At 53.0% G+C, this 17,470-nt stretch overlaps 2 protein-coding genes and 1 long non-coding RNA gene across 5 annotated transcripts in view; 1 reads left to right on the top strand and 2 right to left on the bottom strand.

Annotated features, from left to right (window-relative positions):
- The window catches only part of RUVBL2 (RuvB like AAA ATPase 2), a 16,392-nt gene extending 14,315 nt beyond the window's left edge, over nt 1-2,077 (bottom strand). The window contains exon 1 of the mRNA XM_025196391.1: nt 1,712-2,077. Within this exon, the coding sequence (XP_025052176.1) occupies nt 1,712-2,042 (331 nt within the window). The 5' untranslated portion in view covers nt 2,043-2,077. The remainder of the gene's footprint in view (nt 1-1,711) is intronic.
- GYS1 (glycogen synthase 1) overlaps nt 1-17,280 on the top strand; it is a 23,388-nt gene extending 6,108 nt beyond the window's left edge. The window contains exons 4-15 of one of the 3 annotated variants that reach the window (XM_025196350.1): nt 3,246-3,437; nt 5,143-5,328; nt 5,970-6,114; nt 11,454-11,571; nt 12,050-12,170; nt 12,496-12,602; nt 13,467-13,526; nt 13,825-13,903; nt 14,407-14,520; nt 14,628-14,754; nt 16,166-16,261; nt 16,733-17,245. In XM_025196350.1, the coding sequence (XP_025052135.1) occupies nt 3,246-3,437; nt 5,143-5,328; nt 5,970-6,114; nt 11,454-11,571; nt 12,050-12,170; nt 12,496-12,602; nt 13,467-13,526; nt 13,825-13,903; nt 14,407-14,520; nt 14,628-14,754; nt 16,166-16,261; nt 16,733-16,941 (1,554 nt within the window). In that variant the 3' untranslated portion in view covers nt 16,942-17,245. Of the gene's footprint in view, nt 1-3,245; nt 3,438-5,142; nt 5,329-5,969; nt 6,115-11,453; nt 11,572-12,049; nt 12,171-12,495; nt 12,603-13,466; nt 13,527-13,824; nt 13,904-14,406; nt 14,521-14,627; nt 14,755-16,165; nt 16,262-16,732 lie in introns of all 3 variants that reach the window. The other 2 variants (XM_025196366.1, XM_025196359.1) reach the window with 2 other exon arrangements.
- LOC106721872 lies at nt 9,552-17,358 on the bottom strand. The gene is made up of 3 exons (XR_003092551.1): nt 17,224-17,358; nt 14,437-14,565; nt 9,552-9,878 (listed from the first exon to the last, which is right to left on the bottom strand). It is a non-coding gene; the product is annotated as an uncharacterized LOC106721872 (long non-coding RNA).
- Nucleotides 17,359-17,470: the final 112 nt, after the last annotated feature.

A 17,470-nucleotide genomic window follows, 5' to 3' on the forward strand; every position in this document is an offset into this window, starting at 1 on the left:
GGGGGGGGCAGGGTCCTACATGGAGGTAAGATGGGACATTTTGGTGAGGGGGGCTCTGCATGCTGGTTGGGGAGGAGGTGTCTCCCCCTCATCATCTATGCACCCCAGTTGGCTCCCCTTCATATCTGCCCCTCCATTTCCCCAAAGGGGGGATTCCTGTGGGGAGGCACCAGAGCCCCGCCCAGGAGTGTGAGGGCCAAAGCCCCTCCTGTTAGGAGTTATTCCCAGCATGCTTTGCTCTTGGGCCAAGTAGGGGAGCAGCAGTTGTTGGGGGAGATGAGGGAAGAGGGCTCACAGGCAGGTCCCTGCTGGGAGGTGGGTATATGTAGTGGGGGGACACCCCTAGGGCTTCCTTCATGGCTTAGGGGGGCTGTGGTGTGGAAAGGGGCCTTGGCACACTCTGAAGGTTCAAGTTCCTGCTGGAGGGGTTCCAGTATAGGGGAGGGGGTGCCCCAGCTTGTATGTGGATTCATAGATGCTAGGGTCAGAAGGGACCTCAACAGATCACTGAGTCCAACCCCCTGCCCTGGGCAGGAAACCATATATGTAATCCCATCTTTAAAGAGTGCTAGGGTCAGGTGACCCCAGCCAGATGCCTATCCAGCCTTCTCTTAAAGACCCCCAAGGTAGGGGAGAATACCACCTCCCTTGGAAGCCCATTCCAAATAATGGCCACCCTTACCATGAGGAAGTTTTTCCTGATGTCTAGCCTAAATCTGCTCTCTGTTAGTGTGTGACCATTGTTCCTTGTTACCCCAAGAGGCGCCCTGGTGAACAGAGCATCTCCGGTTCCTTGCTGCACCCCCCTAATGAATTTGTAGGCAGCCACAAGATCACCTCTCAGCCTTCTCTTGTGGAGGCTGAAGAGATCCAGGTCCCTTAGTCTCTCCTCATACCATACAAGTGGCTCTCCTGTGGACTCTCTCGAAGTTATCCACATCCTTCTTAAAGTATGGCGCCCAAAACTGGACGTGGTACTCCAACAGAGGTCTGACCAATGCTGCATAGAGGGGAAGTTATCACCTCTTTGGGGAAGTTATCACCTCTTTGGTTCTATTTGTCATGCATCTGCTGATGCATGATAAAGTGCAGTTAGCTTTGCTGGTGATTTCATCACACTGATGACTCATGTTCATCTTGGAGTCTACTATAACTCCGAGATCCCTTTCTGCTTCTGTCATTTCCTAGCCAGTAGGTGTGCTGGATATTTTTACGCCCTAGGTGCAGCACTCTGCATTTGTCCTTGTTGAACTGCATCCTATGTTCTGCCCACTTTTCCAACCTTCCAGGTCTGCCTGCAATCATTCCCTAACCTCTGGTGTGTTCACTTCGCACCACAAATTAGTATCGTCTGCAAACGTGGACAGAATGCACTTCACAGCCACATCCAAGTCACTAATGAAGACATTGAAGAGCACAGGTCCAAGGACCAAGCCCTGCAGGACCCCACTGCCCACATCCTTCCAGGTCGATACCGACCTGTCTACCACCACTCTCTGCATGCGATCCCCAAGGCAATTTGCCACCTACCGGACTGTGTAATCATCTAGGTCACAATCACAGCCTCTTAATTTATTTATGAGAATGGGATGAGATATTGTATTGAAGGCCTTCCTAAAATCCAAGTAAATGACATCCACCTCTACTCCTGTGTCTAAGCGTTTTGTCACCTGGTCATAAAAAGAAACCAGATTAGTCGGGCACAATCTACCTGCTACGAATCCATGCTGGTTGCTCTGCTGCATTATTTTTCCTGTTAGACTCACAGAAATATGATCCTTAATTTTTTCAAAGACTTCTCCAACGATAGAGGTGAGACTAACTGGCCTATAATTACTTGAATCGTCCTTCCTCCCCTTCTTGAAAATAGGGACCACATTGGCCCTTTTCCAGTCCTCCAAGACCTGACCCAAGCACCACAATTGCTCAAACAGTCCTGCCAGTGGTTCTAGGACACTGGCCAGTTCCTTCAACACCCTCGGATGCAGCTCATCCGGGCCTGCTGACTTAAACCCATCCAGTCCATCCAAGTGACTCTGCATTAAGTCAGCATCAACAGTTGGTGGGATGTTGTCCCTCTGATGCCCATCTAAGAAGCCATTAGAAGACTTGTCATGACCCTTGTTCAGGAACACTGAGGAAAAAAACACATTGAAGAGCTTAGCCTTGTCCCCCCCCTCTGTCACTAATTGCTCCTGCTTGTTCAGTAGGGGTTCTATGCTGCCCTGTGCCTTCCTTTTACTCCCTACATACCTAAAAAGAGACTTTTTGTTTTCTTTAATTTCTGTTGCCAGCCTCAGCCCTATAGTTGTGTCGGCCTTCCTATCTGCCTCCCTGCGAGTGCGGGCCAAGTAGGTATACTCCTCCTTGGTAGCTTTCTCCTGCTTCCACTGCCTGTATGCCTCTTTTGTCCCCTTAAGCTTCCCTGGATTTTTCTGTTTAGCCATGGAGGTTTTTTGGCCCCTTTCCCCCCTTTCCCTCGCAATGGAATCATCTCCCATTGCACCCGAAGGATCGCTTCCTTTAGGAACGACCACCCTTCCTGGACTCCCATCTCTCCAATACTCCTATCCTGCAGTGCATCATTGACTAAACTCCTGAGCACACTGAAGTTAGCCTTCCTAAAGTCAAGCACTTCCCCCCTACTAGTTATCTTACCCACTCTGCGCTGTACGGTGAATTCTGTTGAATGGTGGACTGTGTCCCCAAGGTGACCATGAGTCTGCAGCTCCCCTACCAGGTCATCCCCTGTAGCCAACACCAAGTCCAGTAGGGCATTCCCCCTAGTGGGACTGTATACCTCCTGCATTAGGTGAAGATCCTGTACATGAGTTAAGCACCTACGTGAACGGTTGGATTTGGCTGACTGCTCCTCCTGCAGATGTCAGGGTAGTTTAGGTCCCCCGTGACAACCACGTCCCTAGACTGTACGTTGCCTCAAGAATTCCAAGTCTAGCTCTTCCTCTTGAAGTGGTGGTCTGTAGCAGACCCCCACCACCAAGTCCTTTTCCCCCCGACCTCCACGTATCCTAACCCACAGTACCTCAGCTTTCTTCTCTGATCCCATTTTGATTAGGGTAGATGTATAATGCTCCATAACATTGAGAGCAACCTCCCCCCACCCCCCCGTTTTCTCCCTACTCCCTGGGGTGTGAGCTGGGGCTGGGGGGTGGGAGTTCCCTGTGGAGGATGGGGCCTTGTTTGGGGGTTCCCTGCTCAGGGGTGCTCTGCCTGCCCTGTCCCAGGTGTACTTCGGGCGCTGGCTCATTGAGGGGGGCCCCTACGTGGTGCTTCTGGACATCACAGCTACGGCCTGGAGCCTGGACCGCTGGAAGACAGAGCTATGGGACAGCTGCACCATCGGGGTGCCCTGGTACGACCGTGAGGCCAACGACGCTGTCCTCTTCGGCTTCCTCACCGCCTGGTTCCTGGGGGAGGTACGGTGGGGAGTGGGAGCACATGAACTGTGGGGAGTGAGGATGCCCCACAGGGCAAAGAGGTGGGGACCTGGGGAGGGGGGAGCCGGGACCCCATAGGATGAGTGACCCACAGGATGAGGGGCTATGGATGTAGCACCTCAGCCAGGGGACCTTTCAGGAAGGGGGTGAGGAATCTGAAGAGATGGGGCCACTCTGCAGAGGGGGCACCCCACACAGTGAGTGAAGGGGGGACAGAGTCCATGGGGGGAGGAGCCCTCATCAGGGCCAGATGCCGTCACCCATGCCAAGGGGGAAGTTGCATTGTGGCTCAGGCTAGTTGTGTACCTCAAGGGGAGGGTCTTTTAGTTCCCCTCCCCATGTGGGCATTCTGCTAGGCAGGGCTTTCTTATTGCCTGGGGCTGTGACTGCCAGAGGAGGGGGGCAGTAAGAAGAGGAACTTCATTGTAGGTGGAGGCTCAGTTCTGCCTGAGAAGTTGGGAAAGTGGGGGTATCAGGTATGGGCTGAGCCAGGATTTTGAAAACAGGAGTACAGATATTGTAGGGCATCCTCATATATAACACAACATATCTTTTGCTCCAGTTAAAAAGAACCAAGAAGCTATACTAGTACACTAGGGGGACCTAGGGCTGTGGTATTGTGTTTAAGATAGAATCCAGAAAAAATGTAAACCTCAATAGACTGAATAGAGCATTCATTAGCTATATCATATATAATGTATTAAAAAAACCCAACAAGCTAGACCAAAATATTCAAAAGGTGCCATTTCATTAGTCCCGTAGCTACTAGAATTGAATGTACATCTCTTTCAGATGCACAAAAAAAGTCTAGCCTTCTTGAGCGTCTTGATCGGACCTCCAAGGCTTCACCTATTTCTGCCACCTGAGCTAAACTTCAGTTGGATTAACGCTACTGCAGCTGACTGACTGTTTCTAGCTAGAGTTAAAAACAGTCTGCTGGGCTGTGATGTAGGAGCTATGTTACCAGGAGTGGACAGCAGAATTGCAGAAGAAAGCCTAGCTTGATTAGGAGAACCATGAAAGACCATTAAAAAGGAGAGAGGGTTGTTAACACCTGTGGAAGAGATCAAGTAGATTATAACAAGCCATGAAGTCAGTTGACTTCCTCAGCACTATTTGACTAGAAAGGCTGCCGCTACTGCTAGGCAGTTGGTTTTAAACTTTGTCTGGACCAGTAATCAAAGAGGGGGTGCCATTCTCCTTTGCTCCCCGCCCCCTGCAGATATCAGGTCTCTGTGCTGTCGGAGGTGTGGGGAGCAGCCTTAAAGAGTAGGCAGGGATGTAACACAGGCTGGGGTCTGGCGTGTAAGTGGGTGGGTAACAAGCAGCAGTCAGGAGGCTGGAAGTGTCCCCCCTTTCCTGCCCTTCCCCCTAACTTCAGTTTTCTAGGAAGGATCTTTGGAAGATTGCCCCACTGTCCTGAGTTTACCACTAAGCCCTTGGACAGTAGGCCGAGCTGCTGGTCTCCTGGGCTGCCAGAAATGGAACCCAGGCATCAGGCTGTCGGACACACTCGCCCACTAGACCACGCTCCCTTCCCCCAGAACAGGGAGAGAACCTCAGCATCCTGGTTTCCAGGCCCTTTTGCTCTACCCTACTAGGTCCCACTCCCCACCCAAAGCAGGGATGAAACCCAGGTGTCCTGACTGCTTTCTTCCCCTCCCCCCTTCCCCCCACCCTGCAGTTCACAGCTCAGTGTGAGGAGAAGCCATTTATCATCGGGCACTTCCACGAGTGGCTGTCCGGAGTCGGGCTCTTCCTGTGCCGCATCCGCAAGCTGCCTGTGGCCACCATCTTCACCACCCACGCCACACTGCTGGGCCGCTACCTCTGTGCTGGCAGTGTGGACTTTTACAACAACCTGCAGACTGTGAGCACCAGGATTGGGGAGGGGCTGGGGGTGCTTGGCAGGAGCTTCAGGGGTGATGGGAAGGGGCTAGGGGAGTCTGGGCACAAGGGGTCCCAGAGGCTGATGGGTAAGGACTAGGACAGTGGTTCCCAACCCCAGATCACGGGCCAAATGAGTGTCGCGGGGGCGATGCTGGCGGCCCCGCACAGAAAAGACGAGCCATGCTGTGTGCTGGGAACTCCCCTGACCCCATGCCACCACTGCTGAACTTTGCTCCCAGCAGCAGGGTGCGAAAAAAAAAGGTTGGGAATCACTGAACTAAGGCATCACTAGCAGCAGATGGGCAAGAGTCCAGAGCACTTGCAGGGAGGGCTGTGGCTTTTCAGGTAGCTAAATCATGTACCGTCTAGCCTTGCTCTGGCTGGGATGGTAGCTTGGAACCCAGGCGTCCTGGCTGCCAGGCCCCCCTGCTTGTAACTCACCAAACCCCATTGTCTTCCCACAGCTGGGATAGAACCCAGGTGTCCTGGCTCTCAGCCCCCGCTGCTCTAACTCACCATTTCCCTCCCAGAGTTGGGATAGAACCCAGGCATCCTGACATCTCTCTTGGATCCTAATAACCTACCTGCTTGGTTCTTTTTTTCCCTGCCCTCTCCACTCAGTTTAACGTGGACAAAGAGGCTGGTGACCGGCAGATTTACCACCGCTATTGTATGGAGCGTGCTGCCATCCACTGTACCCATGTCTTCACCACCGTGTCCCAGATCACAGCTGTGGAAGCTGAGCACCTGCTCAAGAGGAAACCAGGTTTGCAGGGCACTGGGACTGGGGCGAGTCTGTTTGCTGGAACCACTTCCCCAGTGCTGGGATGCAGCAACCTCTGGAGTAAAGCACATTAAGGGGCTGTTTATACAAGGACCCCTCAGGCAGAATTGAGATGCAGACACTTCTGGGGTGGGACCAAGAGTTACTAAGCAGCCTCATAGAATCATAGAAAGTCAGGGTTGGAAGGGACCTCAGGAGTTCATCTAGTCCAACCCCCTGCTCAAGGCAGGACCATCCCCAACTAGATCATCCCAGCCAAAGCTTTGTCTACTCAGGTTTTGAAAACCTCCAAGGTTTGAGCATCCACCACCTCTCTGGGTAACCTGTTCCAGTGTTTTACTACTCTCCTAGTGAGAAAATTCTTCCTAATAGCTAACCTAAACTTCCTTTGCTGCAACTTGAGACAGTTGCTCCTTGTTCTCTTATCTGCCACTGCTGAGAACAGTCCAGCTCCATCCTCTTTTGAACCCCCCTTCAGGTAGTTGACGACTGCTATTAAATCCCCTCTCAGTTTTCTCTTTTCTAGACTAAATAAGACTAGTTCCCTCAGTTTTTCCTCATAAGTCATGTCCCCCAGCCCCCTCACCATTTTTGTTGCCCTCCACTAAACTCTCTCCAATTTGTCCACATCCTTTCTGTAGTGGGGGGGCCCAAAACTGAACACAGTGCTCCAGATGTGGCCTCACCAGTGCTGAATAAAGATGAATAATCACTTCCCTTGACCTACTGGCGAAACACCCACCAATGCAGCCCAGTATGCCGTTAGCCTTCTTAGCAACAAGGTCACACTGCTGTCTCATATTCAACTTATTGTCCATTGTAACCATCACGTCCTTTTCTGCAGAGCTGCTGTCCAGTCAGTCAGCCCCCAGCTTGTACTGGTGCATGGGACTGTTCCGTCCTAAGAGCAGGACTTCACACTTGTCCTTGTGAAACCTCATGAGATTTCTTATGGCCCAATCCCCCAGTTTCTCTAAGTCACTCTGAATCCTAGCCCTACCCTCCAGCATATCTACTACTCTCTTAGCTTGGTGTCATATGCAGACTTGCTGAGGATGCACTCTATGCCATCTTCCAGGTCATAGATAAAGACATTGAACAAAACCGGCCCCAGGACCAACCTCTGGGGCACTCCACTTGATACCAGCTGCCGACTAGATACCGAGCCACTGATTACTACTCTCTGAGCCTGAAGTTCCAGCCAGTTTTCTATCCACCTTGCACTCCATTCATCGAGTCCATACTTCCTTAGCTTGCCTGTGAGAATGTTGTGGGAGATCGTATCAAAAGCCTTGCTAAATTCAAGGTATACCACATTGGTCTCCCCACATCCATAGAACCAGTCACCTCATCATAGAAGGCAATCAAGTTGGTCAGACATGATTTGCCCTTGGTGAATCCATGCTGACTGTTCCTAATCACCTTTTTCTCCTCCAAGTGCTTAGAAATGGATTCCTTGAGGACCCGCTCCATGATTTTTCCAAGGACTGAGGTGAGGCTTGTAGTTCTCTGGATCCTCCTCCTTCCCTTTTTTAACTATGGGCAATATGTTTGCTCTTTTCCAGTCATCCGGGACCTCTCCTGGTTGCCATGAGTTTTCAAAGATGATGGCCAGGGGCTCTGCAATCACAGCAGCCAAACTCCCTCAGTACCCTCAGGTGCATCCCATCCGGCCCCATGGACTTGTACACGTACAGCTTTACTAGGTAGTCCCTAACCTGTTCTTTCATCACTGAGGGCTGCTCACCTTCTCCCCAAACTGTGCTGCCTAGTGCAATGGTCTGGGAGTGGATCTTGCCTTTTAAAGACAGGTTTTAAAGGCATTGAGCCTTTTCTGCATCCTCTGTTACTAGGTTGCCTCCCCCATTCAGTAAATGACCCATACTTCTGATCTTCCTCTTGCTATGACATACTTGTAGAAACCCTTCTTGTTACCCTTCGTGTCCTTTGCTAGCTGCAACTCCAATTGCGCTTTGGCCTTCCTGACTTTATCCAGGCATGCTTGAGCAATGCTCTTATATTCTTTCCTAGTCTTTTGTCTAAGTTTTCACGTCTTATAAGCTTTGTTTTTGTGATTTAGTTTACTGAACAGTTCCCTGCTAAGCCAAGCTGGTCTTCTGCTTTACTTGCTAGTCTTCCTGCAACTCAGGATGGTTTGTTCCTGCACTCTCAGTAAGGTTTCTTTAATGGACAGCCAGCTGTTCTGGACTCCTTTTCCCTTCAGACTGGCTTCCTAGGGGATCCTGCCCATCAGTTCCCTGAGCAAGTCGAAGTCTGCTTTTCTGAAGTCTAGGGTCCTTACTCTGCTGTTCTCTACCCTTCCTTTCCTCAGGATTCTGAACACAATCATCTCGTGGTCACTGCTGCCCAAGTTGCTATCCACTACTACATTCCCCACCAATTCTTCCCTGTCTGTGAGCAGCAGGTCAAGAAGAGCATGGCTCCTAGTTAGCTGCTCCAGCACTTGCACCAGGAAGTTGTCTCCAGTACTATCCAAAAACTTCTTAGATTGCCTGCACGCTACTGTATTGCCCTCCCAGCAGATATCAGCGTCATTGTAGTCTCCCATGAGAAACAGGACCTGTGATCTGGAAACTTAGATTCATAGATGCTTGGGTCAGAAGGGACCTCAACAGATCATCAAGTCTGACCCTCTGCCCTGGGCAGGAAAGAGTCAGATGACCCCAGGCAGATGCCTATCCAGACTTCTCTTAAAGACTGCCCAAGGTAGGGGAGAGTACCACCTCCCTTGGAAGCCCATTCCAAATTCTGCCCACCCTTACTGTGAAGATATTCTTCCTCATGTCCAGACTAAATCTGCTCTCTGTCAGTTTGTAACCATTGTTCCTTGTTACCCCAAGAGGGGCACCCTGGTAAACAGAGCATCTCCAGTTCCTTGCTGCACCCCCCTAATGAATTTGTAGGCAGCCACAAGATCACCTCTCAGCCTTCTCTTGTGGAGGCTGAAGAGATCCAGGTCCCTTAGTCTCTCCTCATAGGGCTTGGTCTGAATACCCTTAACCATACAAGTGGCTCTCCTCTGGACCTTCTCAAGGTTATCCACATCCTTCTTAAAGTACGGCGCCCAGAACTGGACCCAGTACTCCAACAGCAGTCTGACCAATGCTGCATAGAGGGGAAGTATCACCTCCTTGGTCCTATTTGATGCATGATAAAGTACGGTTAGCTTTGCTGATGATTTCATCACACTGACAACTCATGTTCATCTTGGAGCCCACTGACTCCAAAATCCCTTTTCGCTTCAGTCCAGGTGTGCTGGATATTTTTACGCCCTAGGTGTAGCACTCTGCATTTGTCCTTGTTGAACTGCATCCTATTGTGTTCTGCCTACTTTTCCAATCTGTCCAGGTCTGCCTGCAATCATTCCCTACCCTCCGGTGTATTCACTTCACCCCACAATTTAGTATCATCCACAAACTTGGACAGAGTACACTACATGCCCACATCCAAGTCACTGATGAAGACATTGAAGAGCACAGGTCCAAGAACCAAGCCCTGCAGGACCCCACTGTCCTTATCCTTCCAGGTTAATACTGATCTGTCCAACACCACCCTGTGGGTGTGACCCCCCCAAGTCAATTTGCCACCCAGCAGACTGTGTAATCGTCTAAGTCACAGCATCTTTATTTATTTATGAGAATGGGATGAGATATGGTATTGAAGGTCTTCCTAAAATCTAAGAAAACGACATCCACCTCTACTCCTGTGTCTAAGCGTTTTGTGACCTGGTCATAAAAAAGAAACCAGATTAGTCAGGCATGATCTACCTGCTACGAATCCATGCTGGTTGCCCTGCTGCATTATTTTTCCCACTGGACTCACACAAATATGATCCTTAATAATTTTTTCAAAGACTTTTCTAAGGATAGAGGTGAGACTAACTGCCCTATAATTACTTGGATCCTCCTTCCTCCCCTTCTTGAAAATTAAGGAAAACTACTGCTAGTTGTTTGAAGAAAGCCTCATCCACCACTTCTTCCTGGTCTGGTGGTCTATAGCAGACACCCACCACAACATCACCCTTGTTGCTCTCTCCTCTGACCCTAACCCAGAGACTTCAGATAGGCCTGTCTCCAGCTTCATACTGGAGCTCTGAGCAATCATATGGCTATTTTACATAAAGTGCAACTCCTCCGCCTTTTCTCCCCTGCCTGTCCTTCCTGAACAGTTTATACCCATGCTGCAGTCATGCGAGCTATCCCACCGAGTCTCTGTTATTCCAATGATGTCATAGTGCTGTGGCTGTGCAAGGACTTCCAATTCTTCCTCCTCGTTTCCCAGGCTCCATGCATTCCTGTACAGGCACCTGAGGTAACTAGTTGATCACCCTGATTTCTCAGGATGTATGAGAGCACCTTCCCTATTGCCCCCTCCTGCTCGCTCTTCCTCCAGGTCTCCTGCTTCCCCACTTACCTCAGGGCTTTGGTCTTCATCCCCCGGCAAACCTAGTTTAAAGAGATGATCTACCTGGGGACATAGTTTCATAGCTGGTAGGGCTGGAAGGGACCTGAGCAGATCATTAAGTCTGACAGGAAAGAGTACTGGGGTCAAATGACCCCGGCCAGGTATTCATCCAGCCTCCTTTTAAAGACTCCCAGGGTAGGAGCCAGCACCACTTCTCTTGGAAGTTGGTTCCAGATCCTAGCTGCCCTGACAGTGAAGTAGTGCCTCCTGATATCTAGTCTGAATCTACCTTCTGCTAGCTTGTGACCGTTATTTCTTGTCACTCCTGGGAGTGCTCGGGGGAACAGGGACTTCCCCAGTACCTGCTGGTTCCCCCCTGACTAGTTTGTAAACAGCCACTAGATCCCCCCTCAGCCTTCTTTTGTGGAGGCTGAACAGGTTCAGGTCCCTTAGCCTCTCCTCGTAGGGCCTACCCTGTTGACCCCTGATCATGTGGGTGGCCCTCCTCTGGACCCTCTCCATGTTGTCCACATCCCTCCTGAAATGTGGCTCCCAGAACTGGATGCAGTACTCCAACTGTGGCCTAACCAGTGTCGCATAGAGGGGGAGGATCACTTCCTTGGACCTGCTTGAGATGCATCTGTGGATGCATGACAAGGTATGGTTGGCCTTCCTGACCGCATCCCCACACTGTTGGCCCATGTTCATATTGGCCTCAATAATGAACAGGAACGAACAGGCATGGACATGGAATATATATGAATAATGAATAGGAACAATAATGAACAGGAACATGACATGGAACAGGAAGGGAAAGGATGGGCAGATCCTATCCATGCGAAGTGATCCTGACCTTCACCTCGCTTCTGCCTTGTCTTCTCCCCCCACTTCCCCAGACCTGGTGACCCCCAATGGCTTAAACGTGAAGAAATTCTCAGCCATGCACGAGTTCCAGAACTTGCACGCCCAGAGCAAAGCCCGCATCCAGGAGTTTGTCCGGGGGCATTTCTATGGGTGAGTCATAGATTCCCATTCCCATCCCCCACCCCCTCGGAACCCACTCAAACACAGTGGAAGCCAGCTGTCCTAGTTCCCAGCCCCCCACTACTCCAACCCCCAGCCCAACTCCCCTTAGAGCTGGAAGAGAACCCAGGCGTCCTGGCTCGTACCCACCAGGGCCCACCCCCTTTCTTTTGTGCTGGAGTCCCCCTCTGGCGCCCCTATGGGTTGGTAATGGAAAGACACCAGCTCTCTTAACCCAGGGTGGAGTACCTAGAGAAATCATGGGGTGCAGACTGAGTCCCATGCCCAGTCACCTGCCACTGGGATCACTGGGAGATGTGGGGAGAGAGAGGCAGCTGCCTCTGGGTGGGGCAGTTACTATATAGAGATGCCTTGCTCAGCGCTGATGCAGCCATATCTGGGGTGGAGCATGCTGGCCAGCTGTCTATAACAAGTTCCTCATGCCCCCTTCCCCCCCCCCACCTTGTAGACACTTGGACTTCAACCTTGATAAAACCCTCTTCTTCTTCATTGCTGGGCGCTATGAGTTCTCCAACAAGGGGGCTGACATCTTCCTGGAGGCTTTGGCCCGCCTCAACTACCTGCTGCGGGTGAGTCTGGGGTAGGGGCAGACTGTGAGCAGGGGCAGGGTGTCCCCTTAAGTCAGGCTGATTTAGGGGGAGGGGATCCCTTGTGTTGCCAGATGTCTGTGTTCTGGGGGGGTCTTACTGGGGTGTTTGGACTGGAAGTACGGGACTCTTCCCTGGCATTGCTTTGGGGTCCGCTAAAGGTGGTGTAGGGTGTCAGGTCCTTTGGGGGTGAATGGGGGGGGCTCAGCTGTTAGGAGCCCCCCCTTTCTCTTGCTGGGGGGTGCCCCCCACTGCACTGTTGTAGAAGCTTTGTCCCTCCTGACCACTGCTCTGGTGCTCTGCACAGGTGAATGGCAGCGAGAGCACAGTGGTGGCCTTCTTTATCATGCCAGCGCGGACCAACAATTTCAATGTGGAGACCCTCAAGGGGCAGGCTGTGCGCAAGCAGCTCTGGTGAGCATTCCACTACCTTCACCCAGCCCAGCCCATACCTTCCCAGGACTCAGGTGTTCGGGCTCCCATCCTTCCCTTGGCTTTAAATCCCTAGACTCCACAACCTTATTTCATAGATTTCATAGACATTAAGGCTGGAAGGGACCTCGCAAGATTGGGTCCAGCCCCCTGCCCAAGGGGCAGGAAGTCAGCTGGGGTCGAATGATCCCAGCGAGGTAGGCGTCCAAGTGTTTCTTGAAAGTGTCCAGAGTAGGTGCTTGCACCACCTTTGGAGGAAGTCTATTCCAGGCCCTGGGGACTCGTAAAGAAGTTTTTCCTTATATCCAGCCTAAAATAGTCTTCCAGGAGTTTGTGACCATTGGACCTTGTCTTCTCTTGGGGTGCCCTGGTGAACAGATGTTCTCCCAGTTCCTGATGCACACCCCTTATGTACTGATAGGCTGCCACCAGGTTGCCCAGAGGCAGGGGTGGAACCCAGGTGTTCAGGTTCCCACACTTCCCCAGTTCTGACTCCCTGGACTTCACAACCCTCCCACATCCAGGGGTAGAATCCAGGCACCTGGACACCCATCCTCCTCTGTCTTTGATTCATTAGACTCCAGAACTCTCCTACAGCCAGGGGTTGAACGCAGGCTTCCATGCTCCTGCCCTTTCCCAGTTTAGTGGTTTGCTGGACTTTGTGCCATTTCCAGAGTCAAAGGAAGAACCCAGAGGTCTGGACTCCCACCCTCCCCAGGTGCAGTGGGGTATAGCCCATTCCCCTGATGGAGCTAGGATGGACCCCAGGCACCTCTGTCTTCCCCGAAGTGACCACCCTCTCTCTCTTCTTTCTTCTTCTTTCTGCTTCTCCTTCTCTTTCTGCAGGGACACAGCAAACGCTGTGAAGGAGAAATTTGGGAAGAAGCTCTATGAGTCTCTCTTAGTGTAAGTGCTCCCCCAGTTTAGAGCAGTGGAGTGCAGAGGGGGATGGTGCCAGCCTGTTGCTGTCCTCTCTAGCAGGGAAGGGGCTTAATGGGGGATCTAATGAAGAGGCAGGGATTGTGGGGGAGAGGGGAAGGGTTTCGGGGCTCAGGTTGGACAGGGCAGGCACTGTAGGGTCCCTGGGGGGGAGGGGAGGGGATCCAGACTGAGGCTCTGTCCTTGCCCCCACACTGCCTCCTTTCCATGCCCCCCCCACCAAAAAAAAACAAAAACAAAACAAAACAATCCCTCCTGCCCACAGAGGGAACCTCCCAGACATGAACAAGATGCTGGACAAGGAGGATTTCACTATGATGAAAAGGGCCATTTTTGCCACACAGGTACGCAGATGCCTGGGTTCTTTCTCAATCCCAGGAGGGGAGGTAGGGGCTGGTTGTTAGAGCATGGGGTAGTGGGAGTTAGGATGTCTGGAGTCTGTCCCTGGTCTGAGAGGGGTGGGGGCTGGTGGGTTGGAGCAGGGGATGCAGGGAGCCAGGACTCCTGGGTTTTATTCTAGCTCTGGGGTGGGGGTGAGGTCTGGTGGGCTGGAGCAGGGGGTGCTGGGAGCCAAGTTGCCTGGGTTCATCTTATTTCTGGAAGCAAAGTGGGAACTGTTGGTTAGAGCAGGCTCGGGGCTGGGAGCCAGGACACCTGGCTTCTACCCCCAGGTCTGTGAGGAGAGTGGGGCCTGGTGGAGGGAAGGGTGGGAGGGCTAGAACCTGGGTTCTCCCAGCTCCGGGAGGGGAGTGAGGGCTGGTGGGTTGGAGCCAGGATGCCTGGGTTCACTCCTTTCAAGGTGGACCTCTTGAGGGCTGACCCCTGTCTGTCCATCCCCTCCTTGCAGCGTCACTCCTTCCCCCCCATATGCACTCACAATATGCTGGACGACTCCACGGACCCCATCCTGAACACGATCCGGCGCATTGGGCTCTTCAACAGCAGTGCCGACCGTGTCAAGGTGAGCAGGCAGGGGAGGGGAGAGGCCTCAGGGGGTGAGGGAAGCCTGTTGTGGGGGAGAGGGTCCTGTGGTGTTTTGAGGTAACCCCCCACCCCTCTATGCCCCAGGTCATCTTCCACCCTGAGTTCCTCTCCTCCACCAGTCCTCTGCTACCTGTGGACTATGAAGAGTTTGTCCGTGGGTGTCACTTAGGTGTCTTCCCCTCCTACTATGAGCCCTGGGGATACACACCAGGTAGGGGTTCCCTGGATGCCTTGTATGGGGAATATGGGAGGATCAGGTGGGGTAGAGCAGGGGAGGCTGGTAGCCAGGACTCCTGGGTTCTATCCCAGCTGTGGGAGAGGAGTGGGGTCTGGTGGGCTAGAATAGGGAGAGCTGAGAGTCCAGACACCTGGATTCTCTCCTGGTTCTTGGAGGGGAGTGGATTCTGGAGTGGTTGGGCGGGGGGGCTGTGAAACAGGACACCTGGGTTCTATCCCAGCTCTAGGAGGCAGTGGGGGCTGGTGAGTTGGGAGCAAGGGGGGCCTGGGCACCTGCGTTCTTTCCCAGCTCTGGGAGGTAGTGTGGGCTGGGAACACCAGACTCCTGGGTTTCCATTCCCCTGTTCACTGCTTCTTTGATTCAGTCCAGAAGGGCCTGCATTTCCATGGCAGGTGAGGGGTCCTTGCATGTCCAGCCCCTGTCCCACAGCAGGCATGTTTCCATGGGCCACACATTAGTGGGCTGAGCTGTGGCATGGTAGGAGGGGAGTTTGGGGGCCAGATATGCCCTCCCCCCACCAGAGTCTCAGGATCTCTGCAGCAGCTCAGAGCAGGTGACTATTGGAGCAGCCAGGAGAATGAAGTGAGGAACCACAGCCTGCCTAGTTACAGCAGAAGAGGAAAAGATCTGGGATTAATTTTGTGGAGGGGGGAAGGATGACACAGAGTAGGGGGGTCCTAATGTGTATCACAGCTCAGTACCACCGTACCACAGCTCAGCCCACTGGTGTCCCCAGTGTGCAGAGCAGAGTGCAGGTGCCTGTGTTCCCCCATGCTTCTTGACTTTGCTGGTAGCTATGTGAGGCCAGGAAGGAATTATACCTCCTCCTGTTGCTATAGGTGTCAGGGTGTTTTTAAGCCTCTCTGAGGCATTGGGTATTGACTGCAGCTTAGGCTGGGGATTGAGACTGGGCTGTGCCAATTCTCCTGCTGGGACTTCAAGCCAGAGGCTCTGAGCTAGAGGGTCCTGCCCCCCTTCTCGGAGTCAGACTGATGCTACATTTGAAGTCAGGAAGTCATTTTACCCCACGTTCAGATCATTATGGACTTGGGCGGTGGGGGTTGCCTTCCTCTGTAGCAGGTGTAGGGCCCTCCTTTTTGGGTCTCTCCAGTGTGTGTAACAGCCTGGCAGTGAATAGGCATTGCCAGCTCTCATCCCCCTGCATCCTGGGGCAGGTTCAAGGGCTCTTGGCATCCTTGGGCAGTGGCCTTGTAGCTGTGCGACAGGGGTGTGAGGTAGTATAGTATTAGGAATAGATTGGACCAGGATTTGGATGGGGCTTATCTTGCCTCAAGCACGGGAGTTGGGCTAGATGTAACCTCTGGAGGGCCCTGCTTGCCCCATGGCTCTAGGATTCACCTGCCCCCTTTTCTCCTCCCCACAGCTGAGTGTACTGTCATGGGGATCCCCAGTATCTCCACCAACCTCTCAGGATTTGGCTGCTTCATGGAAGAGCACATTGCAGACCCCTCTGCATATGGTGAGAAGTGGGGGGGGCCCAGACACCTGGGTCCTTTCCCAACTCTGGGAGGGGAGCAGGCTCTGGTGGGTTAGAATCAGGAAGGGGCAGGGAGCCAGGACACCTGGGTTCTATCCTGGCTCTGGGAGGGGGTTGGGGTCTGTTCGGTCAGAACAGGGGGGAGCTGGGAGCCAGGACACTTGGGTCTGTCTGGATGCTGGGGACTGGGGTGCCTCTGAATTCTCTCCTTGGCCTGGACACTGGGGAGGCTGGAAGACAGGATGCCTGGGGTCCTTTCCCAGGCTGGTCAGGGAAAGGGTGGGCTGGTGAGAGACCTGACAGTTGATTCATGCTTTGGTTCTTCACCTGACGGGTGCAGCTGCCTGGGCTGGGCTGAGTGCCTGGGGTCCCTTGGCTGGGCTCTGGTGGGGAAGAGGGGGCAGGCAGACACTTGGTTCCCCAGGCCAGGCTGTGACACTGCACCTCCCACAGGGATCTATATCCTGGATCGGCGGTTCCGCTCACTGGATGACTCATGCACCCAGCTGACCTCCTTCCTGTACAGCTTCTGCCAGCAGAGCCGACGCCAGCGCATCATCCAGCGCAACCGCACCGAGCGCCTCTCCGACTTGCTCGACTGGAAGTACCTGGGCCGGGTCTGTACCAGGAGGGCAGGGTGGGCTAGGGTTTGGGGGTGGTGAAGGGGATGACTAGTAGGAGGAGCTGGGTCAGGTGAGTTCTGGAGGGGATGAATCTAAACCAGGTGGGGGGGGCAGTGGGGTGAGAAGTTGAAGTACTGGGAGGCAGCAGGCTGGGAGCTGGGCAAGGGAGAGGCCAAGCTGGGGGATTTAATTAGGGCAGGTTATGGGAGTAGGACTGGAGCTGCTCCCTCCAAATTAACCTCCCCCTCGCCCCCCAATTTGCATGAGACCTCAACACCCCAGCCTTGTCCACACCGTTCCAGGAGTGACCCCATTACTTACCTGACTCCCATCTCCTCTCTCCAGGGTGTTTGGACCAGCCTCCTTCTCCACTGGGAAATATATCCCTTTCAGCCCCAATGGGATGCATTGTCCAGTGAGAGGTTAACCAGTCCCAGGGCTTGTTGAAAGGCCCTGTAGGCACAGGGTGATCTTCAGGGATTGGGGGAGCTGCTGTGGGGGAGGGGGAACCCAGGCATGGAGCCCCTTAACCCTCTTCATGTGGCATCTCTCTTCCTTCCCCCTCCCC

The sequence above is a fragment of the Alligator sinensis genome, unplaced genomic scaffold (genome assembly GCF_000455745.1).
Source record: "Alligator sinensis unplaced genomic scaffold, ASM45574v1 scaffold647_2, whole genome shotgun sequence".
In the NCBI taxonomy this organism is placed as follows: domain Eukaryota; kingdom Metazoa; phylum Chordata; order Crocodylia; family Alligatoridae; genus Alligator; species Alligator sinensis.